Here is a 13,814-nt window from a genome sequence, read left to right as displayed (position 1 = left end):
GGACAGTGTCATGTGTAATTATGAACAATATCTTTAATGTGGCCCAGTGCAGTCAGAAATGTAGACCAACTACAACATGTTTTTGTCTCTGAGGATTTTAAGTTGGGCAAACTGAATTTATGTTAAAACCCTATGAGCCACTGCTTGTTTTTTTCTCTAAATACTCCACCTTCCTCCTCATCACTAAATTGAATGCATGTTTGAGTAATTCATTTAGCATTTAAATCACAGCTGACTCTGTCAGGAATCAGTCTACAATTTATAGGAATGCATGTTTCATCCCAGTTGGATGAAACATGCATTCCTACAAAGAAAAACATCCATTGATAACTATGCCACACTGGTGCATGCAGGTAAGACTTCACAAATATGTTACTGCTTCTGCTAGCAGGTTCTTCAGATGGTAAAGAAAGCAGAGACAGAACATGTGATTAGTATATAATAGAAAAGGAAGAACTTAAGAGCTTTGTGTTATAAATTATTTTTTTTCTATTTTACTGATAGCCACTAGAGATAAGCTAAGTCACATCAGAACTTTTTAATGCATTTTGTGTCAGCAGGTGTACTTTTAAAGGATTGCTATCTGTTTATGATAACAGAATTATAACATATCCACATTGAAAAAAAAAAAGACAATTTGTTCAGTAATTGTAGTGCTGCAAAGGTGAATGACTATGGGAAGAAACGTGTGCCATCAGAAACTGAATTTGAATTGTTCAGACTGAATCTGTTGTGTAATTTGAAATTAAATGCATTGGTTTGAAAATGAATTTCACTAAACTGAAACTGAATATAATGGTTTAAAACTGAACTTGTTTGCTTTGAAAATTGCTTTGCTTTGTATTGAAAATTCAATTTCAGTTCCAAAATTCAGTTTTTTGTGTCACACGTCCTTGACGCCACAGATTAATCACACACAGATTTACTGATTCACGGATGTCATTCACTATTGCTGTGTCAAAATTCAGGACTGCATCCTTTGAAGGATGCATTTGTAGGCCAATAACATCCTGGATGAGGCGACAAATGCTGTCCAATCTCCAAGGTTCCAACAAATGCGTTCTTCTTGTCCCCAGATTTGAAGGATGGGTCCTGTGTATCCTCCGTGTCCCACCCTATCCCATGATTCATTGTGGGTCGAAGTAGATTGTTGAAACGGACGTAGCAAAGGCCGGGGGACAAAAAAAGCTGTGAATAAAATTGGATATATTGCACATCCTGTTAAACAACTGAACTTTTACAATGTTTTTAGACGAGAATGTAGTAAACCTAAAATATCTGATCAGTTGATCAAGCTATCGTTTAATTACACAAATGCACCGATGTGTTCGTCCGCTGCCACAACAGCCGCTTGCCTCGCCAGCTGTCAGCTGACCGGGAGGTTGAGGTGTGCTAAACCCCGGCACATTGTTTTTAAAATCCCGCTGGGTTTCTCCAATGGGTGGAAATTAAACAGATATAATTCAGTCAGATGAAATCTAATATTAATGTTTGGTTTATTTATTATAATAATAATAATAATTATGCTCTGCAAATAAACTCATTTAAACTTTGTTTCTAAAGTTAATATGTTAGTGTTTAAGTTGTTGAAAGCTTTACAAATAAATGAAACAAATGGTATTTGTCATCAATGTATTTTCTCTAGTGTTAGATTTTTATATCTATGAACACAATATTTTAAACATTTTAAACAGCTGAATAATGAACAAGATCATAAAACAGTAACATTTTAAAACAAAACAGCAATATAAGCCATCAGCAATATGTAAAAGGGTAAATAAAAACCGTGTAGTTATTTACAGTAGAAACAGCATTATTAACCTTCAGGCTCCATTTGTTCGGCTTCACAGCTCTGCGCTTCACGCTAACATGGTTGCTAGGCAACAGACGTTATGCTGAGGGAAGGGCAAGAGAAACGCAGACCGACGTAACACCGGCGGCACACTATGCTAACCTGTCATGTTTATCTAATAGCTACAGGTAGCATAAGTGTTACTGTTTAACCATCATTTGTTTACATCACGCTTCTTCTAGATGCTCATTTGACTTGGTGATTGACATCTGCCAAGCTCATGTATGCTGCACTGCTCCAGCTCAACATGCCGTAAAGGAAGTTTAACCTGATTTGAAACGTAAATTGATGAATCTGTGTTTGATTAATTTGCGGCTATCCTCAAGGACCCGGATGTGTGACACAAAAAACTGAATTTTGGAACTGAAATTGGATTTCAGACCTGAAAGTAGTCAAACTGAATTTTTAATACAACGAAATACATTTTAAAAGCAAATTAATTCAGTTTCAAACCATTAAATTAAGTTTCAGTTTAGTGAAATTCATTTTCAAACCAATGCATTTAATTTCAAATTCCACAAATACAAATTCAGTCAGAGCAATTAAAATTCAGTTTCTAATGGCACAAGTTTCTTCCCATAAAAGACGTAGGTCTTTGCATATATGGATGTGAAAGGAGACCACCTTGGATCATCAGGTTATGCCATCCAAAGTGCCAATCAATCAATCAATTAATCAAAACTTATTTGTAAATTACTTTGAGAAATATTTTTCATTTTAAAAAGAACTTTAGAAAGTGTAGAGAGATAAATAAATTGAAACAGAATTGTTTGGTTTGCACAGGTTTGCAAAATTCTATAAGATGGAAAATGGGACAGACTACCGCACTTTGGTGAAAGCCTATGCCATTCGATTTGATGTTATTGTCAATGGAAATGTGAGTATATATTTTAACATCTGTCAAAGTTTTGGTGCATGCAATCTATTCCCAATTAACACAGGGACATTTCAATGACATAAGGGAAAACATTTCTTCTGTTTGTAGACTTTGGGCCTGATCTTTAAAAGGTTTCTGTGTACAAAACCACCGCGCAAACCTGTTTGCATCTGCAAAGTTAATCTACAACCTAGGTGCTTATCGGATTGCATGTGTAAAATCAGCAGTGGGTGAAAACATTTAGCGTGTTTGCCTTCATGAATATGCAAAACATTTGATAATGACCCAAACATGCAAATTTATGGGAAAGGGATGTGCAAATGTAATGCCTTATCACCTGTAATATGATTTATCAAACCTCAAACAGATCAAGGGTGCTGTTTTCGTGTCCAGATTTAGCACTTTTGAAATGCAGGTGCTAACTGGGAAGCAAAAATGTCTGCAGTCACTTTGACGAGAAGTAGGCATAGATAGAATAACAGACCACTTAGAGGGAGAATCGTCTGTACATGTGTCAACAGATTTGGGTTGTCAAAAATACAAATAGATGAGAATAGAGGTTTCTATTTGCTAACTGCATGTTAAAATCATTTCTTAGAAGTTGAAAAATCACCCTTTTAAGGTGGTTTTCCAAGTGGTGAGAAATACACTTTAACCTTGTCACTAAACAAAGGAAATATCATTAGTGATCAGTTTTATTATATTCTTTAAATGTGAACATATGCCAGGGGAGGTTTTATACGATAAAAGATACTTTGTGTGACCAAAAAACAATTAAAACAATCAAACTCGTCATTAAAATATTGGCAAAACAAACAAAATTAATTCAGTAAAATCATTGGAAAAAAATTATTTTTATGTACATAACTGTCCAATTTAAATTCTTTGCAGAGCAGCTATGTGACATTATGTTTTAAAATGAGCAAAGTTATAATATACAGATTGCAAACTCCTAAAACAAACTATTTTTATGTTGCTTATCTTAAATTCAGGCTTAAACAAAGTAAGTCTCCGAAAATAATTAAAAGATTAAGGGAGGCAAGCCTCTAATAGTAATAGTTTTTTTGTTGTTGTTATTGATTCGTCAACTTTAAGCTACAACCATTGCGAGTTACATCGAACCACACAGTTAACAAGCTTTGCGTCATTGTAGTGTTGTCAGCCCAGATGGAGCACTGAACAGCTGCCCCGTGTGTGCACCGATGGCGGAGGGCACACATTACTTTGGACACAGCTCTGCTCTCCTGTTATTCAATATTTTGATTTAAGGCAAAGCAGGATGTAGTCTTTGTCTCACTGGGTCCATCCGGACCACAAACATAAAGCATCTGCTCACAGAACAACTTCAAACCCAGCCTTCTGCATGCGCAATTACGCACTCAGAGGTGCCCTGCACAAATGAATGGAAAGAGGAAATAATCTCGTCAAGGCAGAGGCTGGGATGACAAACCTGCTGCTGTGAATAGCGACTAGAAAGGTTAACTGTAACAGTCCAGAAAAGCAGGAGCAGAATAGAACAGGAGGACAAAATCAGCAACTGGATCATATATAATGATGAAGCACAACAACAACTGCATGTTTCAAGCAACACAGGAGAGAGGATCTGTTTGCTATTCCTCTAGTTTCCCTGGGGTGCAGTAGCAGCCAGCCAGTAGCAAACGCAATTTCGTCATTAAAAAGGGCAGTCTGCACCTCTTTTGCACCAGTTATCAAGTGCATGCATAATCTTTGAAGATTGCTTGCAACACTGCCACTTTTTTTTGCGACTTTTTTGTCGCACAAGCAATTAAGCACCCTTTATTTGAGATCTTTGAAGATCAGGCCCTTAGTGTTTGTGCTACCCAAGTGAGTGGAACAATGTGGATATTAATGAAAATCATTGTTTTTAGGCAGGGAAGTTTAACATGATCCCTACAATCATAAATATGGTGGCAGCATTCACATCAGTGGGAGTGGTAAGGTATTCCGATATGTTTCATTTATTTGTTTACATATTACATTTTGCGCCTTTGCCAGAATTTAAAAATTAATGCATTGATGCATTCTTCAATGTTTTTGGTAGTTATGTTACAAAATTACCAAAAAAGTATACTTTGTTCAAGATACAATGGGCTTTATTCATTTGGATATGCATGTCATGTTTAATCGAGGTCTTATTTCTTCTTCCTCTTCTCTTTCATCTTGTTGTTATAGTTAATTATTATTTACACTATTGTTGTTGATTTGTAGGGCACCGTGCTATGTGATATAATACTGCTAAACTTCCTGAAGGGTGCAGAGCAGTACAAGGCTAAAAAGTTTGAAGAGGTAAAATTTTTTATTATCATGGATTAATGTAAAGTGTATGCCTTTGACAAAAATGCTCAAAGACAGGCATGCCTTATCGAAAATTTGGTTGGGTGTTGATGTGGTGATACTATTTAAGGTTTGTACGACAGACAGACAGACAGACAGACAGACAGTGGACATTGAGCCACCATTAGTCACCTGAATGACACATAGCTGTATGCCAAGAATGAGGTCTTAACAATGATATAGCAAAAAAAAAGGGATATCACTTTTGTAAGATAGGTTCAATTGTCAGTCAGTCAGTCATTTTCTACCGCTTATTCCATAGTGGGTCATGGGGAACTGGTGCCTATCTCCAGCAGTCTATGGGCGAGAGGCGGGCTACACCCTGGACAGGTCGCCAGTCCATCGCAGGGCAACACACAAACAACCATGCACACACTCATTCATACACCTAAGGGCAATTTAGAGAGACCAATTAACCTAACAGGCATGTCTTTGGACTGTGGGAGGTTCAATTGAGTTTAGTTTATTTATATAATGCCAACTCACTTCAATTTAATACAGTTTTATTTATAAAGTGGCAATTCACAACACATGTCGTCTCAAGGCACTTCACAAAGTGTTTGGAATGGTACGGGGTTGTTGGGGAGGTTTGAATAAACTACTGAGTGCTAGAGTTTGGCCATTTTAGAATGGGCTATGTGTATATGGAAGTAAATGTGTCCTAATATTCAAATTAAAATGTATTAATAAAATTCTTTCTCATTTTCAAAATGAAGCTGCATTTTTTTGACTTGATAAATAATTCAATCTGCATTTTCAGTTTCTTCTCCAAGACTGCTCAATTTGTAAACTAATCAAAATGATAAATCAAATTTCAATTTCATTTTCAAAACATGTAAAAGCAAAAAGTGACCAAAATTCATTTTGAAGGAGGGCAGGAGAAGAAGAGTTGCCACTGACGTCACTCTTGCGCCGCTAGGAATTGTGAAGTCAAATTCATTTATGGAACACTTTTTTTTGTGGTATGAAAATGAAAAAGCATTTTGCTCTTAGTTTACTCTTTAGTTGTGTTACACGATGAGCAGTCTTGAAAAAGAAAATGAAAACGCATTTCAAAAGATCTATTAGCAATTTCATTTATGAGTCAAAAAATGCAGCTATGACTTTAAAATGAAAACGCATTTCTGTCTATACATTTAATTTTCAAATTTCAAATTTCAAAATGAATTTTGATCACTTTTTGCTGGGACATGTTTTGAAAATGAAATTGAAATTTGATTTATCATTTTAATTAAGTAACAGAATAAGCAGTCTTGAAGAAGAGAATGAACATGGAGTTTGAATGATTTATTTTTATTGTTATTTATGAGTCAAAAAATGCAGCTTCATATTGAAAATGAAAAAGCATTGCATTAATAAATTTTAATTTGAGTATTGGGACACATTTGCTTCCATATGTGTAGGAGTATTAAGTAAAATAATAAACTGATTAAGTTTGTCCATCTACAGCCCACTGGTGGCCATTGTTATACTAAAAACCACAAGAATTGGGGATACCTCTCTCTGTCAGACTGATTATAACCATTGGAAAAGAGAAGGGGTCATACAGGTAGCAGAAATGGAGGGTGTGTTTGCACCTCAACTATAACTGAGCCGTTTACGCTAAACCTGACTCCCCCTTATTCCATCCAACAGGGAGGGAGGAAGGCAGAGGTAAAAATAATTCCTGAGTGTTGTTTCCTGTTGCATTGTGTGAAAGGTGGGTAACTTTAAAATGGGCTAAGTCAATTCAGTCGAATCATACAGATTTCAAGTCAGGTACATACATTCCAATTAATCCTAACTATCAAACAGTGCAGTCAGATTCAGTTATTTATTCAAATTGGTTAAAAAGTTTTTCTATCTAAGGAAACCCAGCAGGTTACATCGAGTCAGAGTTTTAAGTTGCAACTACACAATGTATTGACCCAAAACAACCAGCAGAGAATGCTGTAGGCTATTAAACAAAATTTTTAAAGGCAGTAAAGAAGAAACTTTGAAACGGTAGGATGCAAAAATGGACTTTAGAACTTGGCTTAACAAAAATAAGAGCAAAGCTATCTCAACCAGAGACAGACACCATAGTCGCCGCAGCCCACGTGAGACAGTCCACTTCCGGATGGCAGCAGCAGCAGCATGCATCACTCATATCCAGATGATCTCGGAGTTGATACACCAAAACAAGTGTGCCGTGAAAGTTATCTTGTTTGACATTTCTCTGGGAAAAAAATGCAGTTTTCTTCTGCATGGTACCAAAACCGACCCTGGCTAGAATATTCAGTGAAAGCGGATGCAGCATACTGTATCCCTTGCAAACAGTTTTGTTCTCACACATCATTGCCTTACTCAGCATGTAAAGAAATAGGCTTCAGAGATTGAAAACATGCTCAAGAAAAGGATAAAGGACTGAACAAGCATGGCTCCATATATTGTGTGAGAGGCTTTGGAAAGAGAAAATGATGCACATTAAAACTGGTTTTGAAATCACAACACTGGTGCACAAAGAGCAGCTGGCCATCAACAGATATTATGTGAGCTCAACCATTGACATTCTGACTTTTATACCTATCAATCGCCTGCCTTTCAGAGATGACACTGAAGCATAGGAATCAATGGGACAGACTGGCTGTGGTTTATTCTTATCTGTGTTTCAGTATACCATAGAAAAAGATCCAGAGTTGGCTAAATTAATCCCTGCTATTCACAGGAATGCGACATACACATGCCATGAGATCCAAAATTAAATCATAAGACTCATGAGTCAACAGGTGACTGAGCATATTGTTGAGGAAATAGGCAACTCTCTTTACACAGTTAAAGTGGATGGAACCGAAGATCCAACAGGATGTGAAATCTCTCTATTGTACTGTGCTTTGTTGATGACAGTTATACTATAAAAGAGAGACTACTGATAATTGCTACAGCAGAAGCAGGTGATGCTAAAACTCTCACACGGAATCTTATCTCAGAAATAAGAAAAGCTGGCCTGACGACAGACACAATAATCAGCCAGGTGTATGATGGAGCCTCTCTTTTGTCAGGGAAATTTTGTGGGGTTTAAGCACTTCTGCAAGAGAAACTTGGCAGAGAACTCACTTATGTACACTCCGTTGATCACCAGTTTAACTTGGTTATAATTCATATCATGTCTGCTGAGGGCACTACTGAAGATCTATTCAATACCCTCTACAGGTTCTCACGAAAGCCCACTGTTGCAGCTATATCAGGGAAACACACTGGAGCGCTTACTTGAACAGTGCTGGACAGGACACCTGGCTACAGTGGAGGTTATTCTGAAATCCTTTCTGGAGATTGCTTGAAGTGCAGGATCAAGTTAATAAAAACAGCATAATTTCCAGCAGACACAATGATGGAGGCAGCGTGATTGCGTAGTGCTCTGTCCAAAGCGAGCTTTAGATTTGAAACAACTTGTCTTTGAGAAGGACCTGACCAGGAAATGCAAGACAGAATGGAAGGACATACTATTAAGAAGGTTTCATTCATCTGGGAAAAGCAGACTGCAGCTGTATTAGATCAAAACAGGCAGAAAATCCCATATTTGTGTTTGATGATGTTTGATGAAGGATTTTCCACAGAACGTCTTTATTTGCATTTAAGATTTGTGCACAAAAAAAAGTAAAAAACTTCAGTTAAAAAAATAAACATTTCCACATCTCCTCAGTTAAGGTACAGTTGCCTTCAGGTTTCTGGAGTTAATGTGTTTTAAAAACAATGATTATAATACAGTGCTGATTCGTTTCTAACATTTCTGCAATGTATGAGCTAAAGTTTATGCTTACCTGAACATAATTACTCTGCATTTTCTGGTGACTGATTGTTGGGCTATCCATTTTGGTCAGAAAAGACTACTAGGCAACTGAGCTTGTGTCACAGCAACGGGTGTCGCCGCTCTGACGTCATCAGAGCCATTTCAAGGCGTAGTGGACAGATACTACGCTCGGAGGCCCCTCTCAGGAGAAATAGAATCAGAATCAGCTTTATTGCCAGGTTCGTACATACAAACAAGGAATTTGCCTCCGGTACACTTTGCTCATTGGTTCTGTTTTTGCATTACAGAATATACAAATTTACAATTTACAATTTACAATATACAATATACAATGTACAATGCAATATTCTGCATTACAGAATATACAAATTTACAATTTACATTGTACAATATACACATATCTAATAACAAAGGTGCATTTGCAACATCTGTATGCTGTTGTTCTGTACTCTATTGAATGTTCATCAGAGAAACAGCCTGGGGGAAGAAACTGTCGCTGTGGCGGCAGGTTTTAGTAAACAGTGCTCTGTAGTGGCGGCCTGAAGGCAAAACTCTAAACAGTTTATGTGCAGGGTGTGTGGGGTCGGCAGAGATTTTGGCAGCTCTTTTCTTGACCCTAGACTTGTATAAGTCCTGGATGGAGGAAAGGTCAGCTCTGATTATTCTCTCTGCAGTCCTGATTATTCGTTGCAGTCTGGACCTGTCCTGTTTTGTGGATGAGCCAAACCACACAGAGATGGATGAAGACAGGACAGACTGAATGATGGCAGTGTAGAAGATGACCAACAGCCCCTGTGGAAGGTTGAACTCCTTGAGTTGCCTCAGGAAGTACAGTCTCTGCTGGGCCTTCTTTCGAACAGTGTCTATGTATGAAGACCATCTCAGGTCCTCAGAGATGGTGGTTCCTAAGAACCTGAAGAGGTCCACGGCTGATACAGTGTTGTTGAGGATGGTGAGGGGGATGTATGGGGGTGGTGCTCTCCGAAAGTCCACCACCATTTCCACAGTCTTGAGTGGGTTCAGTTCAAGGTAGTTCTGACCGCACCAGTGTACCAGCCGATCCACCTGCTGTCTGTATGCAGACTCATCACCGTCCTGGATCAGTCCAATGACAGTGGTGTCATCTGCAAACTTAAGGAGTTTCACGGACGAGTCCGATGAGGTGCAGTCATTTGTGTACAGAGAGAAGAGGAGTGGGGATAGAACACACCCCTGGGGGGCACCAGTACTTATTGATCTGGATCGGGAGAAGATGCTCCCCAGTCTCACCTGCTGCTGTCGGTCTGTCAGGAAGCTGTTGATCCACTGACAGGTGGAGGCTGGGACGTTGAGCTGTGTGAGCTTCTGGTGGAGGATGTCTGGTATGATAGTGTTGAAGGCTGAGCTGAAGTCTACTAACAGGATCCTGGCATACTTCCCTGGACGGTCGAGATGTTGCAGGATGAAGTGTAGACCTAAGTTAACAGCATCATCTGCCGATCTGTTTGCTCGGTAAGCAAATTGCAGGGGGTCCAGCAGGGGGCCTGTGGTGTCTTTCAGGTGCTTCAACACCAACCGCTCAAAGGACTTCATGATCACAGACATCAGGGCTACAGGCCTGTAGTCATTTAATCCTACGATGGTGGGTTTCTTGGGAACCGGGATGATGGTGGATCATTTGAGCCAGGAGGGGATCTCACATTTCTCCAGTGACTTGTTGAAGATCCTTGTGAAGATCGGAGCGAGTTGATGTTCGCAGGCTTTCAGGCATGATGGGGAGACGTTATCAGGTCCTCCAGCTTTCTTTGTTTTCATGCACTGAAAGAGCCTGTTTACCTCTTCCTCGGAGATCTTTAGTGCAGGCAGAGGATCTGATGGTGGGGGGTTGGTTGCTTTATGGGAGGAATGCTGTGAGCATCCACTGCTGTGAGCTTCCTGAATGGGATGTAGAGGGGATGATTTGAAGTGTGAATGGCTTCTTGTCATGTCTGCAGTAGAAGCCATTCAGACGGTTGACCAGGAGACGACTCTGTTCAGGATGGGTGGAGGGGCTCTTGTACGCAGTCAGGTTTCTCAGACCAGTCCATACAGCTGAAGTGTCACCAGTAGAAAGGCTGTTCTTAAGCTTCTCATTGTAGCTTCTCTTAGCTGCTTTGATCTCTTTTGTTAGTTTGTTCTTGGCCTGCCTGTACCGTGCCCAATCTCCACTGTTGTGAGCTTCTTTCTTTTCCCTGCGCAGATTCCTGAGGTGTGGAGTAAACCATGACTTACTTATTGTTCCCAAAAGTGCAGAAGGTCTTGGTCTGCACACACATGTCCTCACACAAACTGATGTATGATGTCACCACATCAGTTAGTTGGTTTAAGTCGGTGGCTGAGGTTTCAAAAACAGTCCAGTCTGTGCATTCAAAGCAGACCTGTAGCATCTGCTTTGATTCCTCAGTCCACTTCTTAACAGTGTGAACCTTGGGTTTGGAAGCTCTTAGTCTCTGTTTGTAGGTTGGGATGAGGTGGATTAGATAATGATCTGAAAAACACAGAGCAGCCCTGGTAAAAGCATGATATGAGTCCTTTAAAGCTGTGTAACAATGGTCCAGTGTGTTTTTGTCTCTGGTGGGACACTTAATAGGCTCTCTGTATTTGGGGAGTTCATTTGAGAGGTTTGCGCTGTTAAAATCTCCCAGTATTATGATGAAAGAGTCCGTGTATTTTTTCTCCAGGTCTGTAATCAGCTCTGCAAGATTTTTTTCCGCGGCAAACGTGGAGCCATGCGGTGGAAAATATGAGCCGATTATTATAAACGAAGAAAACTCTCTCGGTGAATAAAACGGTTTACAGTTTATGGAAAATGATTCCAGATCCGGGCTACATGTTTTTCCCAGCACTTTTACGTCACTGCACCAACCTTCATTTATATAAAAGCAGATTCCGCCTCCTCGCCTCTTCCCCGATAGCTCCGCGCTGCGATCCGCTCTGAGCAGCTGAGCAGTCCGGCATCAGCAGTTCGTGGTCCGGGATGTTTTCACTCAGCCATGTCTCGGTGAAGCAGTGAACCGCTGATCCGCGGAGGTCCGTGTTTTTACCGGTGAGAAGAAGCAGCTCGTCCATCTTGTTGTTTAGAGAGCGGACATTTGCCAGGTGGATTGAAGGCAGTGGTGTGCAAAGTCCTCTTTTGCGGAGCTTTACCAGCACGCCAGCACGCTTTCCCCTTCGACGTTTTTGGCGCAGGATCCCATATAGAGCCGCAGCTCCGCTTGCCAGGAGCTCAGTGAACCTCGGATCGATGAAAGATGGTGAAAAAAACCCAAGAGAAGACTCTCTGATGTTGAGAAGTTCCTCTTTACTGAATGAGACCACGGGATTGTGGCCCGACACTACAGAACTGTGGCTCAAAAAACATAAAAACACACAAAATACAAAAACAAAGAGAGAGCGAAGCTCCGAGGCTGCCATCGTCGGCGCCATCTTGTTCAGAATAGAAATAGAAATAGAAGCTTGTGGGCGGGATTACCTTTCCTCCACACTGGCCATTCCTGGAAGAGCCTTAAAGCTGGAAATGTGTCTGATACAAGAAGGTCAGAAGATCCATATCGTGATCAAAGTCCGTCAGATGAGACCCAGGCCCAGGTGAAACCCAGAGAGGTTTTGTTTACAAGGAGACGAGTCTTCTCCTTGTTTTTCAGTCAAGTGCAACGGTTCCTCATGATTTTTCTTTTTTCACAATTTTGTTTGGGTGGAGGAGAAGTTGAGGAGAAGTTTTAAACTGATCAGCCGGTGTTTGCACACAGCTAAGAATCATCAGAGGTAATCAAGCCGACTGCTTTTAAGCGGCTGGAACTGTGATCAGAGGAAATAACTTGAGCTAAAATCTGAAGTTATTCATTATTTATTACCACTTCTTAAAATTTTAAACATTTTGCTGGGTTTTCTTTGTGTGTGCAGCATGTTTGTTCAGACTCATACAACTAACTTTAGTTGTCTAACTATGTAGGCCATACTAGAAGGTAAGTGACCCGTAGTGTTGCACCACTAACAGTCATTTGAAGTGAAACATATCATTTGACATTTTGTTTTTATTAATTAATTCCATTTTAATTTATTTCCTTTTTCTTTTTTTCCCTTTCAAGCATAGACTTGGGTACACCACCGTGTTGAATGATAACCTTTGCATCCATTTTAAGCACACCTCTACACCGGCAATGTATGTTTGAAGCCATAAAACTAGTTGAGTTTACAGGTCTGAGTGTGTGTTATCACTAATTTATTCAGCAATCGTTCATAGCTGAACAGTGTCGAAGCCGTCTCTGCTTCCCCAGCTCCGTTGTTTTGGGCACAGGTTTCAAAAGAGTGAAATAAACACAAAGTACAATCAGCTTAAATTTGCCTCTGCGCAGAGGGAGAGAGATGCCCCAGCCAACACCTGCGAGCAATAACTCTGCCCTCTCTCCGCTTCCAGCTCGTTTTATTAGGTCTCCAGGGTGTGTACATTTCCTTTTTTACATATATCATATCACTTAGTTGTACAACATGACAGTTCCTTATGTCCAAATAAGGAGTGCTTCCTGTTATTACTTCCAGCAGGCTCCTATCTTGTCTCCTTCACTCCCTATCCGCTGCTCTTGTCCTTCACCAATTTATGACCTCTATCAGCACATTCCAGTTACACACATAGATAGTTTATATTCTACAACCCCCCCTTTTGAACTCTCATAAGAGTTCACACCCTAAAATGTCCTTCAACCAAGTACTTCTAAGAATTAGTAGAAATAAGTAAAAATATTACTGTACCACCTGTAAAACGAGAAAATCATTAAGAAAACTTGCATCCATCTTATTATGCGTCCATGAATTCACACTCTGAGTCCTCATCCTGGTTATGGTCAATTTGCAACAGTGGCATCGTTGTCTTTGGATCCCTCCCCTCAATTGTGGAGGTGATGAGGCGCACCATCAGAGAACGAATGCATGGTACACAACAACAT

The 13,814-nt window shown here is 39.8% G+C and overlaps 1 protein-coding gene across 1 annotated transcript in view; it reads left to right on the top strand.

Moving 5' to 3' along the window:
* The window catches only part of p2rx3b (purinergic receptor P2X, ligand-gated ion channel, 3b), a 102,278-nt gene that overhangs the window by 58,641 nt on the left and 29,823 nt on the right, over positions 1 to 13,814 (top strand). The window contains exons 9-11 of the mRNA XM_047366460.1: positions 2,636 to 2,729; positions 4,619 to 4,684; positions 4,959 to 5,036. Of these exons, the coding sequence (XP_047222416.1) occupies positions 2,636 to 2,729; positions 4,619 to 4,684; positions 4,959 to 5,036 (238 nt within the window). The remainder of the gene's footprint in view (positions 1 to 2,635; positions 2,730 to 4,618; positions 4,685 to 4,958; positions 5,037 to 13,814) is intronic.

This window comes from Girardinichthys multiradiatus, chromosome 5, assembly GCF_021462225.1.
Source record: "Girardinichthys multiradiatus isolate DD_20200921_A chromosome 5, DD_fGirMul_XY1, whole genome shotgun sequence".
In the NCBI taxonomy this organism is placed as follows: domain Eukaryota; kingdom Metazoa; phylum Chordata; class Actinopteri; order Cyprinodontiformes; family Goodeidae; genus Girardinichthys; species Girardinichthys multiradiatus.
This window is presented reverse-complemented; position numbering and strand designations above follow the sequence as displayed.